Consider the following 22,928-nt stretch of genomic DNA (forward strand, 5'->3'; position numbering starts at 1 on the left):
AAATAATAAATATCTCTCACTGTTTTTATTTTAAGTTAGCATAATAATGGTATACTTGAAAGATTACATTTTAGTGATATTGTGGATGATCTACTTGTTTTTCTCATCCGCGTAATTTTTGATGAAATTCTATTACAGTACAAAAAAAAGTTAATTCTAACAACATCTCATTATTGAAGGAAAAATTTTCGTTATAACGAATCTAGCTATTTCGTTATAACGAAACTTCCGTTATATATATCGGAAATTTCGTTATAACATATAAATGAATCTCTCTCTCTCTCTCTCTCTCTCTCTCTCTCTCTATATATATATATATATATATATATATATATATATATATATATATATATATATATATATATGGCGCAGAATTCGCTCTTATTGTTTATTATCGAATGGCAACAACCAAATGTAAACAAATCATCATACAAAATATTATTAGAAATTAGAATTATTCTGGTGAGGGTTCGCCATGTCTCCAAAATATCTATTCAAAGGAAAAGGAAATATAAAAGAAATCAAGACACAGCTTCAAACAGAAAGTTCAATCCAACGCCAAAATAAATGTAATCGTTGTCAAATGGAAATCGCTATGACTTGCGTATGGAAATTGATGTTCATATCTTGCAATATAATTATCTTACAAAAATGGCCTTTTTATTACTTTAAGGCTAAAATTACTTTTCTAATGGTATCAATTCCATTTAATACAATTTCCCTTTTAATTTTAAGTATGTTTTTAGTTTAATTTTGATACATTATCTGTAAGAATATTTCTAAATGTTATAATGGAATTCGAATTTATCCATTAGAACATCCAATCGTGTGCTTTCATAATAGGATTTTCATTTCCGCTTTTATTTCGTAATATTTTTACTTTTCAATTTGTTTCAAACTAATTCCATTGAATTCGTGTCGTGTGAAATAGGTGAATTAAAAAATCATTTTATATTAACCATTTAACAGACTTAAAAGTTAGTAATGTTATCTTACAATCTGAACTCCAAACGTGGTTTATATGATGAAATATAATAAAAAAAAGTTAAAAATAATAATCTTTTATAAATATTTTCATTTTTAGTTCAAATTATTATTATAAAAATGCATATCCAAATCATAGTAAAATATCTTTTATTCGTTTCTCGTTTCTGGCATCTTTTCATCACAACCCCGATTCCTTCCTAACCATTGCAATGGTCACATAATTCTTTGGTACGATGGAAAGTTTTGGTTGTATATCATTTTTCTGTTTTTCTGAAACTCACAATGTTTCTGTTTCAGTCATTATTTCTCTCTCTCAAATGTAGCTTCAAATTTAAATGCTAAAGAACTAAACTTAACTCATTTGTTTGAGCATCTCTTTCAAGTTCAACAATGTATGTAGTATCAAATTTCGATCCGCTGTCATGTTTAAAAGTGGAAAATTTAAGTTTAATTTTTTTTTTATCCCAGTGTTACAATTTTCAAGAAATATTTTTTGTGATTATAAATTAGTAGCATTTCCAAACTCATTGAAGTCTTTCCCTATCAAATCCTCCTACATGCGTCTTAAGTTTACGTCTATGTGAGACCAAAGGTTTACATTCTATGCAACTAAACGACATTGTATGTGACCTCCTACATCTGTATGTGACCAAAGGTTTGCATTCTATGCAACTAAACGACATTGTATGTGACCTCCTACATCTGTATGTGACCAAAGGTTTGCATTCTATGCAACTAAACGACATTGTATGTGACCTCCTACATCTGTATGTGACCAAAGGTTTGCATTCTTTGCAACTAAACGACATTGTATGTGACCTCCTACATCTGTATGTGATCAAAGGTTTGCATTCTATGCAACTAAACGACATTTTATACCTCTAATCATATTCTATTTCAATATCTTGATTATTGTTGCCATGCTTCTAATGAGACAGTTAATGAAAATATCACATTATTTTTTATTTTAAAAATTTGAAAATCAACGTTATAGAGGAAATTTACTTAATTTTTACTCTCTATGAACATATGGGTTTTTTTTTATCTGTCACATTACCTCGTTGATGCTACACTCCAGTTCACTCATTGAAGCGATATTCCTTTTCCTATATTATTACTAACGGTACCAGAAATTAAAACAAAATCTTAATTCTGCATACTTTTGCGCCTGTTTTATTCAATATTGTGATTTCGGAACTTTACAGTTTCAGATTTCAAACATTACATCCTAATATATTCCAAATACAAATGCAATAATAACAAGCAGAAGTATAATAATTTTCCTCTGCCATTTTTACTCATATATACTATCTCCATTATGTAAAGCAACGTGGCTCGAATAGTTTTAATTTTATACCAATGTCTGCCCATTTCCCATTTAGAGCTGCTTGTCACCAGGATTAACTGCCAATTCGGCGTCCATTCTTCAGATTGATTGTAAATGACTTAACTAATCCGCGTGTTGCGCCATTTCGCCAAATGGAATCCTGTGCCAAGTAATTAAAAGTGCCGTGTTCCATTGCGTAATTAGATAGTCAGTCTGAGAGAACAGGGGATGTAACGAAATAAGATGGATTTGCCCCTGAAAGCTCTTTGTTGTAGACTCCCGATGTAAATAGAGACGAGTGAAAAGCTCTGTATCCTCTTTGCTGTTGGGTGACAGGTTAGCCTTTTCATACATTTAATCCAGTACAATGGGAAATATATTTATGTTGTCAGTTTCCTTGTGTTCATGTTATGTTACAATTTTTATTTTAAGCTGACATGACTATTTGAAAATAGTCTTATTTAAAATTGCAACGTTTTAAAACATTGTCGCATTTAAAAGAAATAAAATCTTTTAATTCCTTTACTGCGCGATTAGATGTATATGTACAAAAGTTTACTTCTTTATTTAATTAGTTTTCTTTAAGATATATATAAGATGTATTTGATATTATTTTAAAAAAATTATCCACTGTGAAAGTTCCTGAAGTTTTTTCCATGTTGTATAAATTTGAGCACTTACTTTAATTGAAAATTCGAAGTTATCGTTGGTTTTCTTGGTTGGGGTGGGGGGGGGACAGTAGGAGCTGTTGAACTTACTACCCTTTAGTTCCTTTGAATCCATTTTATCATGATCTTTATTTCTGAAGCAAGAATGTGTATTTTTTTCTATTTAATACTGTAAAATAATTCAAATAGATTTCCAAAATTGACATTTCTTCATAACTCTAATATATTCTAATTTTTTTAGATAAAATTTTAAACTTTTCTCAAAAAAATTTGGAAATATATTTTATAGCTGAGTTGTAAAATTTAAAGTAAAATAAAAACCAATCAAATCAATATAAATTTAATAATTTTTATTCAAAAATGGTTTAGCATCCTTTTTTTTGTTTCTTTAAATTTCTTTATAGTTCCTTGCGGGAACTAAAATTCGTAGGTGGAAAGTCATTGGATAAGAAAGCGGGTTCTCATTTTTCCTAGGGATATAATAATGCTTGAGGGTCCATTTCCCCTATTCTGATGATGGAACTTGCCACCTGTGGAAATGATCTGTCATCGGCCGGATATGGCCTATATCAATGTCACCTTGAAATCTCTTGTTGACATCATTGCGATTATAATTCTAATCAGGAGATTATTATTCTGAGCTTGTTACTCTTTAATACATATCATTGCTTAGATTACTTTGTTTCGAATTCCTGAAGGTAATATAAAAATCATGAGATTTTTTTTTAATACTAGTTTTTTTTTTGCAATTATTTTCGCAGTATTAATAGATGGTATAAAGGAGCCACTTTTTATTAGTTGGGTAAAATAAATTTATGGACTGGCTACCAAGTATTATTTAGATTATAAGACACGTTTTTTACCTTATTGAAAAATTAATTACTAATTATTGTCAAAAGAAATCTGTATTAATAATTCTTATAAATTACGTTTCTCTTATTATAAAACAGGGTATAGATGTGTCTCTACTTCAGAATGGTTTTTTTTTTTGTAGATAAAATTTCAGAGACAACTGGCTGGAGTTGTCTCTGAAATTCTTTGTTCTCTAAGAGTGACCTCACTCAACTACTCGCTTGAGCTCAATGAAACTAACTTCATATTTGTCTCTCGGAAAAACTACAATAAAAACTCTCGCTACAGGATAAAGAATTTTCGAGAAAGATATCTGTTCGATTCTAATTCATATATCGTCAATCGTTGTGGAATATGTTTTACCGCTAAATTTGCTCTCAAATCTTCAATAATTTATATTTGCAATTTTCACCTTAAACAAAAATCATGGTGATTTACTGTAAACTAAATACATTCTTTTTCCATTCTTTCAATAAACTTCTAAACATTTTGAATGACACTTATAATTTATGAACTATAAAATAATATAATTCTGTTCTCTAGAAATAATAATATTGCATCCATCTGTAATGGTTGAAAAATACCATCTTGTTAATCTGTATATCATGTCATTTTTTTATCTCTTGTTATCTTGATGGCAATTCCTGGTTTAATTATTCCTAGAATTTTTTGAATCATAATGATATAAATTACTATCTATTCTTTTCTTGAATATTACACCAAAACTTATAATGCGATTCATAGACATATTATTCAGTCTTTACTCATATTGTAGCGTTTGATATTATTACATAAAAATGTATACTTAAAAGTATGTTCTTCTTCATTTCAGCTCTGTTAATTGCAACCGGCTGCTGCATTTATCCTAATGGCTGGTCCAGTCGGGAAATCCGAGATGTTTGCGGGCCGGACTCGGAAGCCTACAGACTCGGTAAGTCACATTGTAATCATTTATAAAATATTGAAATTTGATGTATTAAATTGAAGTGCAGAAAAAGATTATATATTCAAAAAATTAAATGATTCACCATTTTAAGAGACATTTTTTTTCTAGTGATGGGATATTAAAACAATTTTAAGATTACGAAAGAAAATTAATTTAATTACTTTATAAAGAACTGATAAAGATACTTATTATAGTTTGAGATAAAATAGTGAAATATCTAAGTCTCTGTCTCATCGGACTTACGCGAACATTATTTTCAGGTTTAGATGTTGCCATATTATTACCTCAAAATAATAATTAATGTGATAGTTTAAAATCATATTTGAGTCACTAAACATTTTTAATATTTTTTTGTGCGTTTTCTGAGTTATTAAGTAGGTACAATACAAATCAGAATGTGTAAATGTTCCATTTTAAAACTGATAAATTTGTAGTAAATAATTTTTTATGATCTAAAATAGTTAATGCAGTTTATTTTAGTAGATAATACTGAAACAGTGCATGGATTCCAGTTATGCTAAAATCAGGCAAATTCCATATTATACATGTATTATGTCATATCAAATGTTAGTTATGCATATTCCTGAATGCATCCAATATTTTATGTAAACATTTTCCACATTTTGGGAACGCTACATATTTGTTAAAGTTAGTGAATATAGTTTGGGGTATAAATGTGTGGTTAGATTAAATGAATCTCGATAGTTCTCTTAGAAGATCGTGAGTTTATACTTAGTTGTATTAATAGAAAATTTTGATAAATTCAGAGGTAGATTTTATGACTCTAAACAGTGCATTTTTCGAGGCGTTCCTTTTAAAAAGCTATCTCTTTAGTTTGATTTGAATACATTTGAAATTTAATCTATATTTTAGATTAATAACCTTACGAAACTGTATACGTTTTATTTATTAAAATTCATTACTGCGCAAATTGCTTTTAATTAAAATTATATTTAAGCTAACTTTTGAAGTTATGATAATATATTGGTTAGGTTTTTATTTATACTTATAATTCATATAATTCCTATTTTTTTACTTTATTAAGCACTTTGTTAAACAAATACTGCTTTATATGATTAAGGCTCTGACTAATAAAATGTTTAAACTTTCTCCCTGACATTCTGAGCAATAATCTTGTCAGAAATCTGATCTTGAGTAGATTAAACGTGCTTTTTGTAGAAGTTTTAAATATTAGCCTACTTAGAAGAAGTAAATGGTTTTGTATGTATTGGAATATATATAACAATGAGACTTTGGTATTTAATGCTGTTTTTTATGTATTTGGTGGTTGAAGCATGGTGATTTTCGTTTCTCAAACTATTCTGAGAATATCAATGAATGTGGAATTGACAATAATATTTTTTACTTTTGATGTTGCCCCTCATCAAAACTATATAATTAATATTTCATTTTCTCGAATAATTTCATGTTTAACTTTCTGCGGAATGAAGATGTTCATTCATCCATATTGTTACGAATATGTAACATTGTTTCCCTACGCTTTAAATAAGATAACTTCACATACAACAATGGCCGATGAATATATACCAAGTCAATAGCCTCTCCACTTTGGCGGATTCTGAATGTTTCTGAATCTTAGCAATAACTCTATTAGGATTCGAGTTCCGCCATTTATTCTAGAACACTCAATGCCCTGTCACGGGATCTATTGAATTACCAGAGGCGCATAGATGAGAATCTGTAGAAATTGAAATAAGAGAAGTAGTTGGGTGAAGTCTCTTTTTAGAGAGTTCTTTTTTGAGCGCCTTGTGTTATTGCGGTTAGTTGATAGTGATTTTCTGATCATGAGCCTCTATTTTTTGTGTATATTAAAGCGTCTTGATTCCATAATAGGCCTGTTGGACTTCTAATATTCTAAATTCGTAATGTCTGTATTTGTAATTTGGTCACTGATGTTTAATTTGTTGCACCTATGGCGATCATCTAATTTGGGCAGTGATATTTGTTACTACAATGAAATATGTTGTGAAAAATTCTGCAAAAATACGTTTTTAAACATTGCTGAAATTCGAGAAATATTTGCGAGACAATTTTAAATTAATCTCATTAAAAAGACATATTTCCAAATTGTGTAAAAATCGGAATTGTGTTATTCGAATTTAACTTAAATTTTAATTAAAATTTCAAGTAGAAAGCTGAGAGAAATGCATTTCCATTTTATTATTATTATTATTTGAAAGCAATTGAATAAACAGTCTGCTTAGTAACGCACCCATTTACACACACTTTCTTGTTTATTATGAGTAGAAATGAAAGGATTGCATTTGCTTAACAAATATCTTTAAAACATTAAGCAATATCTTCTTGTAAATGCCCATTTTCTTCTTATATTTATTATATATTTTTGATATTTTAGCAGTAGTTAAAATCAAGTCTCAGTAGTCTATCAAGTTTTTTTTCTCGTCAATGCATTATTTAGTCACAGTGAACAATATTTTTACACCATTTTGTTTATAAACATCACATTAAAGATCTCAATGACATAAACCATACTGACTATTCAATGACTACATCTTTTTATAACTTTTACTGAAAATGCTTTACTCGGACTGTGCCACTCACCTTCTGAAGTACTTATTTTCGTGGTGAAACTCGTAAACCAGCCCACGTGAAATTACTCGAATTTCGGCATTTACGTTTTCTGCTTCGGCTTTCAAAAGAGGAAGGGTATGAGTCCTCGTAAACTTGTAGATTGGAATTCCTTGTTTTATGGAAGACCCATTCTATCGTGTGTTTCTATTACATCCTTTCCTATGTGTGAAATGCATCCTGAAATGTTCAGATAGAAAGGTACTTTTAGAGCGAGAAAGCCTCGTTTGAGTTTATAGGACATTTTTAGCTCTGAAGACGAAATTAAAAGCTAGCTACTGGAATTGGGTGTCTGTGGTCTTGATCTTATAACTTTAACTGTTAAAGGTTGAGTCGTGAAAAGTACTATGAAGTGCGAGTAACTGAATAGGCTGTTTTAGAGTCACTTTTATTTATTAATATATGAAAGTTTTGGTTACTGAAATAAATTTCAATATGGTCAGTTATATTTGTTGGACACTGACTTTTTTTTTAACATTTAATTATGGATTTGACTGAACAAGTACACGTTGTATTTATCGTTTTTCCATGGAATCATAATAACAAAGTGGTAATGTGAATTTTTTTATAAAAACGGTTGACCACACGCGATTCTTATGAAAACCCTTAATTGTAAAAGTAAATTTACTTTTCTCAAAAATAATGCTTATCAAAGAGTCAGCCTTATTGTTTTATTTTATTTCCTTATTTATTGTTAAATCTGACAAACTTCACATTAAATTAATTATAGAGGTCTTATACTTATTTTGTTGTTTCCCCTTTTATACAGTGATCATTTTTTGGTAGTTGTTAGAATATTGAACCACTTCTCTTCTATCTAATAAGAAAGAAAAACTACACATATGCACTTCATATTTAATAGTTCACTGTGCCAACAACTTGGAAACTTACTAAAGAAAACTGTTTCAGGTTAAAAAAATAATTTAATTTTTTTTTTTTAATTTAATGCTTTTTAAAGTACCGAATTGTTTTTCACTCCTTGCAATCAAGTACTAGCAAACGATTTTTCTTTTAGAAAAGGGAGTACTTTTAAAAGAATAATGGAAATTATTTTCTTTCAAAAGAATAACACGTTTTTGGTACTTCAGAATGCCGGAGAATATATTTTATTATTTGTCAAAAAGAACGAGAGGAAAAACGGTTAGAAGAGGGGAAAAAATAAACAAAGATTTAAAAGTTGTGAGAAAGAATTGCTACAATAATAATGAGGCTGTAAAATAATTACATTTCTTTTTTAAAGAGGTCCTTCTTTTCAAATAAAAAAGAAAACTCGTTAGTTTTTTCGTAAAATGATACTTCGGTTTTGTGAAGCTTGGAAGTTGCGTGTGTTCGACACGTCTTTTCAATATGAATAGAGTATTCATGGAGCGCTTCGGAATGACATTTATTTTGTAACAAAGCAAAGAAGTTTATACAAACTGTCGTTATGATTTCTCAGCATGTCTTTTGATAGATAAATTATTCTTTTTTGGAACTATTCTTATCCTCAAAGGTGTTAATTAATTAATAGGACTTATACAGTAAGCTTAGGTAGAAATTATTTTTATCTAATTGTATTTATAAAATCATCAGAATATTTTATGTTTTAAATAAGTCAATCGCAATAAATTGATTTATTTAAGGCATAAAATATTCAGACGATTCTATAAAGAGAATGAGATAAAAATAATTTCTGCTTAAGATTACTGTAGAAGACCTATTATTTGGAATGATTAGAGTCGTAACCAAATAAGATAATTAGATAATAGAAGATCAATTAAAGCTATAATTATTAATTTCATAAAGCCGAGAAGATTTTTTCAAATATTTTGAAAACATGAAGTAAGCATTGTTGTATTATCGCACTATTGTAAAATATTGATAATGCTTCACATTTTTAATTTAAAAAATTTTTAGAGCAGTAATTTGCAATTTTAAACTAATACTTTGTTTATAGATTACCAGTATAACAATATAAATTTACTAATTTATACTTTTAAGTAAGATTAAGTTAACGGTATGTCCTTCTAAAACTACTCTGCATATGGAAATTTCTAAGCATATTATATTTTAATTATTAGCTAAATAAATGTGTATTTCTTGTAATAACTTTAAAATAAAAAAAGCATATTAAAGCATTTTCGATACGCACTAATATTAGTATACAAAAATATAATTTTTAATTTTTTTTTCCTTGTTTCTTAGATTTTGCTTTATATTATACATTTATATTGTCTAAGATTAGAATTCGTTTATCCAATTCATAACAAGTTGCTGCACTTAAATGGAATCGAAATTTAGATGAATTAATTTATTAAAAAATGATTAATTTCTGAAAATAATAAATCTCTAGTAATAATAAAGAGAAATAAGTGTGCTTTGTTGAATTCCGCTATTTTTTTATTTAATCATAGATTTTTTATAGAATAAACCTCTGATTTGAAATATATTCAATAGTATTTCCGACACTTTAACCCTTATGTTCATTTTGTATAGTATATCATACATAAAACTTTATAAAAATATACTACCACTATAAAATAATTTTTATAAAGTTGTATGTTTGGTATACTATACAAAATGAGGTATACTATTAAAAATGTATAGCTACCTATGTATGTTTTTTTTTTTTTTTTTGCTTTTCTTCAAAAAAGCAATCTTGCCACGATAAGGGTTAATACCGAATAATTCTTCTTTCTTTGCTTAAAGTTTTTAAGAAAATTCTTCGATTAAGTAATCATTTAATTGTAGCAAATTAATAACTTTCTTGTCACAAAGAATATACATTTAGAATGATTCTTAAATCACACGAGTTACATGATTCTCAAAATTTTTAAAAATACTCATAACGTTTTTCACACTATATTATCTTCGAAAGATTCAATTGAAATTTTAGATAACCATTATTTCCGATGAACCAGTTGGTCGGCAAAGGCGGCTCGTAAGAATTGAGAATGATGTTATCGTATTAGAAGACTGATGAACCGGACTGTTACGTTTTTAGTAACATTATAACGTCATGATACTTGATTCCATTCGAATGGTTCATACATTGAATAGATTAAATGAAAGATTAATTCAAAAATTAAAATCGGATTAATTTAATACTTAATTTTTTTCCCTGGGACAATCAAGAACAGTTACGAGAAGAGATTTAATTGAACACAATCAGTATTCCAAAACGAACCAATTAATCGTCAAAGGCGGCTAAATAACAATAAAATATTGTATTAATATCGAGAACACACAATTATGCACTCGAACAGATCAAAAAGCGAATAAGATTTCGATTTAAAATTCCGTCTATTCGGAGGTTGAATAAATCAAGAAAAATAGAAAATGAAAAATGCAAATTTCTGTATATCCAATCTGATTTTGTGAGAGCTTCTAAGCTAAATACATTCCAAAATTTTCTTTTGAATAAAAAAAATATTGCCTTTACGGGAAATATTATTTTTATTTTCTTCTTTTAAATATATAATTTCTTTGCAGATAATCCTTATTTGGTAATTTTTTTTTTCAAATTCCTTTCAACTAACTCGCATAAATGGAAATTTTTTTAAGGCAGGTTATTTATTAATTCACTTTTTAAAGTATACCAGTTTAATATTCATTATAAGAAATATAATAGTGGAATTTATGAAGTCTGAAGTATTTTGAAATAATTCATGCGTGAATTGCTCGAAGCGGATCTAATTTAAAAGATTAATGCGGAAAAATAATTTCATCAGACAGAATGCCTCTTAAATTTTTGATAAAATGCCTTTCTTAAACTGTTTTGAATATCAGCATTATTTAGTAAAGAGAAACATTAGCTTTATTTAAAAATATTTCTTGTTTTAAAAGCATTTTTTTTTTTTTTTTTTTTTTTTGCCGATTAGTAAAAGCTACTCTCTAAATAATGAATGCAACGATATATTATGACTTTTGAGAATTTTAGCAATTTTAATTTAGCTGTAATTGTGTGTTTAAAGAATGAAACATTTTTAAAAGGAAAATAGTTATGTCGACATTAAATATAATAAAATTGATAAATGTAATTAGATTTTATCATTAATTCCGTATTTTTTGCACTTAAATTTATTTGTTGCTTTGATAACATGATGATGTATCGGTCCAGGTTCACTGATTTCTAGGCAAGTATAATATACTGTTTTCTTCTAATATATGGAATAACTGCATGCTTTCGAGCATGCGCAGGAAGCATTTACTTCACAAATTAGTGTGAAATGTAAAGTAGAGAAGTTTAGTTTAGTTATATTAACGTCCCGTTGTAAAGCAACACTAGGGCTATTTTAGGAGGGACCTCATAATTTTGAACCGCGGTCATATGACGAGGACGACACCTGAGCAGGCATCCCCCCTCTCCACGCCACACCACACCACACCACACCAGCGGGAGGACGTTTGGCATGACTGATTTAACGTATAACAGACTCTCTTACAAGACGATTCTTCGGTGAAATCGGATCTCGAACCTGAAACCCTACGGTTTACAAGCCGAGACCTTACCATCAGGCTACCGCGGCCTGTAAAGTAGAGAAAGAGATGATTATATTTCTTTAGAAATACGGTAAATCGTGATTATCTGCGAAGCTGCATGGCGAATTTAGAAATTGCGGATAATCTGGAAAATTAAACTAAGCATATGAACAATAAATGCAGTCACAGTAAGATCGAAGAAATATTATGACAGTAGATTCCCGCTGGTGGAAATTTGGAATAAGAAGGACCATCTCAGATCTCTCCCTCGTTATCTGATTTCAGTTTAAAATTAGGAGGCCCGCTGTAGTATAGCATTAAACGGGACCTCAAGTTAATAAACAATAAATACCTAAGTTTCTAGTTAAAGTGAAGCATTACAATTCGAAATAAAACTCATTTAGCAGGGTAAAAGATTATGTCTAGCAAAACCTACGGGAATACGCTTAACTTGCTACGAATCACTCTTCTACAGGCTGAAGTTGTAAAAAAGGTATGATATTCCTAAACGAACAGTAGTTAGCAGAAAGTGACATATATATTGTCAGCAGAGGTAATATCCTTTCAACTTATATTTTACGTCTTGTCCTTTACAGCACAGTCTACAGAACCGAGGGTACTCTTTTCAATTATTCGTTAATCCGATCGGAACGAAAATTCTACAGAGTTGCAATTATGTTTATATTTTTATCTTTATAAATTTATATTTTTAATGCGATAACCGTATATTGAAATTTATTTATCTTAATATTTTTATTACTTTTTAAAAAATTGTGTTTAAATGTTGGCTAATATATGTCGATGGATGGTGGTCAACCCTTTTATATAGATCTATAATTATTTGAAAATTCTATTCTACAAATTTCGATTGCTCAAAGACAAATATTTTGAAGGGGGAATAGGGACATACATCCCACCTTAATGGTGCTTGGAGTTCAGCTATACAAGTTTTGTGTCATATAACTTTGAATCGAAATAGTGGGTATTTTTTTAATATTTTATCGGACACTTTTTTAATTGCAGACAAAAGAGTTGAAAAAACTTGTAAATTTAAGCGATATATATTCTGAATTACGAAGCGTGAATTTCGTACATGGTTAGAATAACAGCAAGGTTTTGTTGGTAATCAAAAAATTCATTCTTGCATCATGATTTTTTTCACTAAAATAAATGAGTATGGATCAGAAATTTTTCAATAATCTGTGCTTTGGTGCACCTCTGTGCCTTTTCTGCAAATTTTAACTTGATCCACTTCGATTTCTTATTTTGAGGCAGAATTGAGTGACTTTTAGTAAATGCTCTCTTCAAACTTTGACATTATCTGATTCATTTCTAATGAAAACCTTGCAACTTTAGGTCTCAGAAGTGGAATCGCAATCTTTTTCGCATCATCTTATTTTGCATAAAATTTGTTTAAAGAAACATCGAATGGAAAATTTAATTACAAAAAGAATGTTGTCGAATATAGGTGGCATTTCCCTAACGAAGTATTTCTGTACTGTTCGTGAGCATATACTCTGTGCTTCTGTTTGCAAAAAATAGAAGATTCCATGCAAGAAAAATCAGAAAAAAGTTTTATTGACTAGTCATCCATTTATTCACATCGGTCTATTCCTTACTTTTATACAATTCCCGATAAACAATTTCATATCAGGGTTACGCACATTTCTTCAAGGCAATAAAAATTTTCTTCTTAAACTACTAATTTCGCAAGGAATTCGCTGGGTTTCTGCGTTATAGTTAAAATAACTTTAGTCGCTTTTAATTTTCGAGCTGCTGATCGCTCACGCAACACGTGAACATCTACTTTTCTTGACTGCCAAGCAAACAAGAAATCTTTTCTGCATAACTTTCAAGACAATGGGAATGTGCTGCCATCTGGGGTTAGGGAGGGATATTAATCCTGACAAGTGTAATGAATTTAATTTAAAGGCATTTTTAAACATATTTAAATTTAGGTCAGTACTATCGAAAAAATTCCCGGTTGAAAAATAAGTCTGTTAATCATATTTAATCAATAAAGAAAAATATAAATTTCTGTAAAACCGATATATCCATGTCATTAAAATTTAAACGTCGAAAGTTTTTTTTTATTGCCTATTTTTGAACAAATCGGAACCGTTGCATTCTCTGCAATGCAAAAGGAGGATAAAAAATGGAACTATTGATTTGCATTTTTTATTTTTATTTTCTTATTAGTCGCGACTAGTCAGTCGACAAGCTGTGTTTTTCAGGGAATATTGGTTATATTTGATTTCAGATAAATCTTATGTTCATGTTCATGGTTCCGCTAGATTGTCTGACATTAAAGCCGTATTATTTTAATTGTCTTATTTCTGCTTGTTTTGTACATTTATTTTTCTATGGGAGATAGTCCAATAACGTCATATGCTACTAAAAATATAAATATCCGGGTCATATATCTTTCAAATTTCTCGATGCAGTAACTTTCCTTTTTTTTTTTTATTTGCTTGTAAACTAAATAGATATTAAAGGGTATCCTTCTTTAATTGTCAAAATCTTTACATTCAAAACATTACAAAACAATACATCATTTCTCCAAAAACTGAACTTCAGAAAGGTATTTAACCGCCTTCATATATTTTCGATCATTAAACATTATCAATTACATCCAATGAAAAAAAATCATCAGAAATTTCCATAAGCAAGGAAGTTAAATTTAAATGATTGCCATTACTTTTGAAAGAAGGGAGGAAGTCGTTAGCTCCCCATTACACACTTCGCGTCTACACTAATCACCAAGTCATTAGCAGCAGATTTCCTTATACAGGTAATACGAGAATTCATTAGGCCTATTCTCGCCAATAGCGGAACTAAAACGATTTTTCAGTTACAACAATGGTAGGGGAAATTTGAAAGGAAATTGTGACAATTCAAAATATTTTTTGTATAATTTTTAACTCATATAAAAAAAAAATGAGATGATGAATTATACTTTCATAGTTATTTCGGCATTATTTGTATTCAGAAAAAGCACATTTGTAATATTCATTAAATATTTCTATCAAAGATAAAACAATATTTCTCTAATGAATGCATAAATTGCATTGTACTCACATTGTTGATAATTCGCAACTTTTATTAAAAATTTTAATTGCTCATTTTAAAATAATCCTCAGAGACACGAATTAAATGCTCCCGTTATTTTATGAATTTTTTTAATTGCAATTGGATCTTCAGAAGTATGAATTATTTTGTAATTTGTACCTACTCTATTTATTTTAACATATAATGATGATACGTTTCATATTTTGAGGAGGAAAACAACAAAAATTTGTGAGGAAAACTTCAACTTTTGATAACATCTTGGATACTTCAATTTTTGTAGATTAAAATAATTTAATGAAAACCAAGCATTCATGCCATATTCAATTTGAACTATAAGTCTACATATTGTATGTACTATGGTTTGGAGGACTTTCTTTTTAAATATGAGATTTGCTCATATTTATTCTAAAATTCCATTAAAAAAATTTATCCTTTCCTATCCATAAACGTTTTTGTATGATAACAGATGAATCATTTGCTCCTGCAGTACGGAATCCTATTTACAATATGGAGCTCAAAATATTACGAAAATCTACACTTCTTTAAATATTAGACTTTCCAAGACTTTAGACTTGATCGAAATTATATTGACCCTTTTGCATACATAACGTGCATTGAAATTCTGAATTTTTAACACTTTGCACTCGGATGGTACCTGTCACTCACCATTCAAGATGGTGCATCATTTTGACATTTTATTTATTTATTTAATTTTGATTGTTAAAAATACTGCATATATATATATATATATATATATATATATATATATATATATATATATATATATATATATATATATATATATATATATATATATATATATATATATATATTTCAAAGCTATATAAGCATTATTATATTAGGTGAATAATTATGCATCATATTATTTTTCTAAGTGCAAAGGTTTAATTTTAAGTCTCCGACTATGCGACAGAATTAAAAATTTAAAAATGCAAAAATCATTTAGAAACGCTTCAATATCTCAAATACTCATGCTTATAATTGTCTTAAAAACGAAAATAACGAATGTTCAAAATAGGATGTGTCATCTAATTAAGAAGATAATCCCTTGACCTACGAATTTATTTGTGTCATGTACAAAATTATTCTTCAGGTTCTATTATTCATCTCAAATAACCATTTCATAATATTGCACATTCCCGAATATCGCGATTATCCGGCTTCCGTACTATCCGGCCTAGTTTTCTTTTTTCTTAATTAAATGAGGAACGCAAGGAGTTGCAGACGCAGTCAACTATTAAGGATTTTTTTCAAAAACTAAAAACTCTAAATTTTGACTCTTATCTTAGGGTTATATTTTCAATCAATTATGAGTAAAAAATAAAATCAGTTGGCTTGGACATTCTTAAGAATCAGGCCTACGATTTACTTTAATGATTTGTTTATGTTTCCTGCATTTAAGTTAGGCATTTCAGAATTTATGTTAAAATGTGAACAGTTTACATCCTTTAACTTATTTTCAGTGCAGTATTTGAACATATATAAACTACCAGTATAGAGTCTTCTATTTTAACTCGATAGGTTACCGGCAATTGTTTCTATAATTCACTGAGCCGCGTTCAATGGAAGGCTTAGTACTCAATAAAAAGTGAGAAAATACGTATCACGTTTGATATAAAAACTTTATCTTCTGGTATAGGTGGGCAAAGAAAGGAGTAGAACTCCGGGCTATCCGGCCGGCTCTGCTGCTACATTAGGTCAAATACTCGGAGTGTACTGTACAAAAATTCTTTGTTATTATTGCATTACTTTGTAATTACTTTGTTATTAAACATATGTTATTTCTTAATGCCAATTCGAATTGATAATGTGAGAATATTCAATCTATTCCACTTACCTTGATATTTTTCTTTTCCACAGGCACCTGTCAGATATCATGGTCTCTGTACCTCCTGTGCACCGCCGTCGGCATCCTGTTATTGTGCGTGATTTTATCCCTGAAAGCCTCTCATGTGAAACCGAACTCTTTTCGCATCTGACACCACCAACGCACGTCCACCTTCCAGAGCCAGCAGCAGGGCCATTCTCGGTTCCTCCTCCGTCGCCAGCACCGTCCTCGCCAGCAGAGCTTCGAGATGCAAATCCAGCACCTGGATGAGGAAGACATTGCTACCATCACACGCAGCTGACAAAGACTTGCCACTAAAGAAGGCAAATTAGAAGCCAAGAAGAACAAGCAGAGAAGCAAGAATGTCGCGGACGAACTTTGGACGGCATCCTTGTGATGAATGTCAAATGAACTAGTGTAAAAATATATTATAAAACATGCTGGTTATAACATTAATATTTCTTAAGGTGGACGTGGTTTTTTTTAAAAAAACTCTTTTTACATTGTTCATAACAATACTAAGAATAGGGGAAAGTGGTTTGAGTAGAGCAAAGAGTGCAGCTGCAAGCTATAAAAACAAATTAATGATAAATTCAGCTATTAGATAATGCTATAATATTGAAATAAATGAATTTGAAAATTTTATAAATCACGTTATCACAATTTTGCTGATTTGAGGGGAGTGTCACGGAGTGATTGAACTCAATGTTCTTAATCTCCAGACATAACAGGTGAACAGGGTAATGGCATGGCAATGAGATTCCTTAGCAAGTGATTGAGAAATAAAAATTGAGAATATAACAATTTGCAATAACAACGGACAATTTTGTTTTAGTTTAATTTAGTTATAATGTTCAGTTTTCAAGATACATAACGGTTATTTTAGAATAGGCTTAAAATTTTAATACGCAATTAGATGACAGTATCTGAGCCAACATCTTATTTCTAGATTTTCTGACCACATCAAAGAGAGGACCTTTGGTTCACAATGCGAAATTAAACATTAAATATGCCACATACTTGATAGATCTTTGAACAGAACTGGGTTTCGAACCTGGAATCCACTTACCTCGAAATTGAAAGCATACCATTAGATCACTCCGGCTCAAAGACGTACTTTTTAATTGAATTTCAAAAAAGATCGTAACAACAACATTTAGCATCTTAAGAAAAAATTATCTTTAAAAAATTCGAATAAACACAATTGATCCGTATAGTTCCAATTTCGGAAGAAAATACCGAAATTTTGTTTGAAAAATTTGTGTCATGCTCATTTATTTAGAATTTATTATTTATTGTGCAGCAGTTTGCTTCTATTCACAACATACATATCAGACTGTATGATGTAAAGGTTTTAATTTTCGAGAATGTAGTCTCAAATGTGATTGTTGTTAATGCGCAGCTGCACTCTTTGATGGAACTATACTCATAAAGATACTAAACTGGATATTTATTAAAATATCCATCTCATCTTGAAATTCTTGGTCTGAAACTGCATTCGTTCGTAATGCAAAATTGCTTTTGGGCCATTACTCATTTTACTATCATTTGCTATCATCCGCAAATGATTGACTAAAGTTTGAAACTAAAAGGCGCATTTAAACGCCAAACGATGCATTGCATTTCTCTAACACGATTTTTTACAGGCCCATTTAGGCCGTGTTTTGCATGTCCCTTTTAATACATAGTAGACTGTACAGAAGATCGCTTCTTATTTGATATCTATGTGTTCTTCTTCGGAAATTATTTCATTTCTTTTGTTGGTTTTAAAGTGAATGCGATAAATTGAATTTTTCGATTAGAAGATTTAAAACTGGATCATTATACTGGGTTATTCAAAACTATTGCAAATATCTGTAAGAGCTGATGTGATTATACTAAGAAAGCATTGCATAATTCTGAAGAATACTCACTTTTGTTTTTCTCTGTAATGATTGTTTGTGTGAACCTCAAATCTTCATATTGGCAGTATCCATGCGCTAGTTCGTTTCTTTACTATATGAAACATTATTTATGCATATCTTCTGACATTGTTGTATGCAAAAAAAAGGCATCAAGATTAAGTTTACAATATTCCTTAATGAAATGAAAGTACAACATGTAATTCCAGAAAAAGTAAATAGTCATATGTAAGCGGCTATCGAACATATATCAATGACCGTAATGATACTTCAGAATATCTAGCGCGAATGGAGTAGGGACTGTTGTCTCAATGATCGATAAATTCACATAGGGAAATTATTGCATACTTAAACACACGTACATAAAAAAAAGAACTTTAATTTTCCTTCTTTAACTATCCAGATATTTTCTCCCTGTGAATACTTACAAGAAGCTTTTAGCCATTCAGTTGTATTGAATAACCTTGTGTAACATGAGATTATGGGTGCTTGTTTATTATTGCGGCCCCCGTATTTACTTGGCCTCAAGCTGCATTATACATAAAATTGCAAGATGGTAGCATTTCCTGGTTAACTGGTGATTTTTATATTACATCTAGATCGCCAACGCGGAGTTACTAATCGCCAAGTTGGCGAAGGTTTACACCATTTGGCGTTTTGTCGCGGAAACCGTAAAAATAAACAAGTACCAGATTATGTTTACCATTGGGAAAGAAAATGAATTCGAATATTTCTTTGGTGCTGCTTTTCATTGATCAAGTATAAGAGGATCACATGAATGCATTTTGTTGTTCCTTTTCTTGACTGTATGAGAATTATTCTTAGTTTAATTTCTCTAATTTAGTCATTTCTATTTTTTAGCAACTATGTGTCATTGTCTTGTTTATTTTTCGTAATGTAATCATAAGACGATATATATTAAAAATTTGTGGTTTTGTGTTATATGTGATTCGATAAATAGTGCTACTTGAAGTGACTATTTCAATACTGATCATTTATTTCTGAATGTCAAATAAGTTTTCAGAATATATGGATTGCCCAAATGAAAACAACGTTTCTTTTTTGATTCTAATGAGTAAGAATAGACATATTTCAATAACCATTATCATATTCATTGGAATTAATTTAAATTTATTATTGATTTCCATATTTGATATATTTTTATCATTGATATATTTTCTAACTAGGCGGTATCCCAATCTATGTATAAAATTTTTGGCACATGTTATTAAAAGAAAATTACAGATTTGCATTTAATGGTTATGGAGGAGACAGTACCTTGAGATTTTTTTTAATCGGGAAAAATTTCTAAATTACTTTTATTTATATCCCCCTCTCCAAGAAAATAATGTAAGAAATAAGCACGATAAACTTTTTTGAAAATCCAAAATTAATGTAAAGAATCTCTTGGGTACGAAGATATATAGCGTGGAACAAAAAGCCTAGTCTTAAAATCATCTTCATTAACTATGTCAAAGGGAACTAACTATATGTCTCTCCTTTAAACTTGAGGCATTATTGGAATAGAATAAAACTTATAGTGTGTCGCTATAAAGTGAACATCTTGGCGATGTGATAGTACCATGCTCTTAAATCAAGCAATATTCACGATATTATGGAGCGAGTTAAGATGGTCGGTAATGCTTTAAGGCTATTAGGTCTTGCCCATGCTGAATCTAATATTAAATTTGACGAGTTATTTCTTGAAGAAATCAAAATGGTGGCAATGACATGTTCTTAAATAGTAATCATGTAATTCCAAAAAAATCATTTTCATTTAATTTTTAATAGGAAATTCAAGATTTCGATTTCATTTATGATTTAATGGGCAATTTTATGAACTACTTATCATAACATTTTTTTAAATTAAAAATCCACTATGAAATTGTTTACATCCGCATAAATCTAAATTGTACCTTATTCTTACTCATTAAAAAATACCTAATTGTTTTGCAGAAAATTTCGACATTTTTTTTTTTTTTGTTGTTGGCTTGTTAGGTTGGATGCATGCTATGGATGTGTATATAAAGAATATGTTGAAAATATTTGCTATCAGATTAAAAGGAAGAATTCTGAGGTGAAAATTTTTCAGTGCTGTTAAAATGTTGCATTAATGTTAAAAAAAATAATTAAATTAAAAATATCTATGAAATTTCTGATCATTTGGGCCAGTCTTAAATAATAAAATCAGAATCATTAATTAATTAATGTTTTTAATTATATTACTTATTATTTTTAATAAGTAATATAATTTAATATTTTTAATTATTTACTTATTATTTTTAATAATAAGTAATATAATTTAATATTTTTATTTATTTATTTATTGTTTTTAATTATATAGATACTAAATTCAGTCTATGAAATGTGTAATGTTAAACAACATAATTCACATTTGATTTTTTCAAAATTAAATAATGACATTTTTTTCCCAAACGACTTGTCTGGAAAATCTATGTTGTCAACTTGACTGTCTGTATGAGAACTGGCTCGAGGCATAGATCTATGCTCATCTGCTGTCATATGTTAAACCAAACGAAAAATTTCTTTAAAATTGAGTAGATCATTATTAGAGAAATTTAATTCGACTTTTTGCATAACAATTTCGTGAAACTAACACTTTCACCATATCAGTCTTGTAAATATAGGAACCGATGTTGTGCAGACTATGCAAGGGCAGTTCTCATATTCGACAGCCGGTGATATCCTTCAACAATTTATCTTATGATTAATTTTATGGAGTAATATTTGTAGTTTAATAAATATATCAATCAAATATTGTTATGTTTGATACTTTTAATGTTTATGGGATGAAAAGAGTCAAAAGACCAGCGCGTCATTGAATCAGAAGGCATCTTTTTGATTCTGAAAACATTTACTTGGGATCAAGTTTATTTCTCCATAGTTCAAAACGTGCCTTATTAGAATCAAAAAGAATGTTTGAAAAATTAGGACCTTATTTAAGATGGAGAAATGATTTCGCAAAACTCTGGGAACATATTCCTGGAATATTGAGTTTTGACGTATATACACTGCAAACTGATTTGACTATTGTAACCATGTTTTCTGAAAATTGAATTTCTGTTATAAAATTATAGACTTTTAATGCTGTTTATTGCATAGCTTTTGCGAAACTGTGCATAAAATGTTACTACAGTGAAATAATAAAATGTGTTTTGTCTATTCACAAATTTTGTGTATTTCTTTGGTGTCTTCTCCATTTTCTTAGTATTTCGATTAAGTTTTTCATGAGGAATCGGTTCTAAATCACATACTTTTAGATATAATTGTTTGCACAGATAGATGCAGTTTCACACAGTGCACTATTTCAAACTCAATATTGAATCAACACAGTAAACACAGTACAGACACAGTACACACAGAATCAACACAGTAAAATTGATTCAATTTTATCCAATATAAGTAAGTCTAGTATTTAACCTTAGCAAGCTATAATTAAATAAACTTAAATATAATTTGGATACGTACACACTTAAATATAGCTTAAATCCGAAATCCTTATTATAAATAGAAAGGGAATTGAAGATTTTCATACAAATAACAAAAACGATGGTTAATGTGTTTATATTTTCTTGCATACGAAGTACAGGCAAGTGTTGTAAACACCAAAAAATTCAAATTCGAGACTTTGATTTTCCACGCTTCCGTATGCAAAAATCATTTTCGGAATATGTTTGTTTGTGAACGAGATAGCTAAAAACACTTTGAGTTAGGCTAATGAAATTTGGTACGCGGTGTTTAAATTACGTTTGTAGATTTCTATCAGTTCAACTGAACAAATTCCTTTCAGAAGAGGTATGTCTATCTGGCGTCCAAGTACAAGATAACATAACTGCAAAACATACAGAGTTAGATAAATAAGATTTGGTATATCAGTTTAATATCTAAAATATAGATTCTCATCAAATGTTAAGCCAGATCCATGCAGAGTTTGACCGTCTGTCTGCTTGTACTTCCGCATGCATGTAAATGCATTAACTTAATAAATTAAATTTGGTATGATTATATTATAGCTATAATTGCAGTTGTAGGAAATAAGGCGTTCAGAATATATATTTGATATTCGGATATTTGTGCATTAACCGCTTAACTGTTTTGTCCGAGTGCCATACGTGCATCGATTTATCGAATTTTGATTGTTGTAAGCAAAAAATAAACCATTCATAACGATTATAATTCAATATTAAAATTACTTCGAATACATAGATAAGTCAAGTATTCAATGGATTTCCATTTG

General features: G+C 29.4%; 1 protein-coding gene across 1 annotated transcript in view; it reads left to right on the forward strand.

The window, feature by feature from the left end:
- The window catches only part of LOC129962632 (LHFPL tetraspan subfamily member 6 protein-like), a 294,024-nt gene extending 272,171 nt beyond the window's left edge, over positions 1–21,853 (forward strand). Inside the window, exons 2-3 of the mRNA XM_056076491.1 lie at positions 4,667–4,765; positions 16,802–21,853. Of these exons, the coding sequence (XP_055932466.1) occupies positions 4,667–4,765; positions 16,802–16,920 (218 nt within the window). The 3' untranslated portion in view covers positions 16,921–21,853. The remainder of the gene's footprint in view (positions 1–4,666; positions 4,766–16,801) is intronic.
- The last annotated feature ends 1,075 nt before the right edge of the window (positions 21,854–22,928 follow it).

This window comes from Argiope bruennichi, chromosome 1 (assembly GCF_947563725.1).
Source record: "Argiope bruennichi chromosome 1, qqArgBrue1.1, whole genome shotgun sequence".
Taxonomy (NCBI): domain Eukaryota; kingdom Metazoa; phylum Arthropoda; class Arachnida; order Araneae; family Araneidae; genus Argiope; species Argiope bruennichi.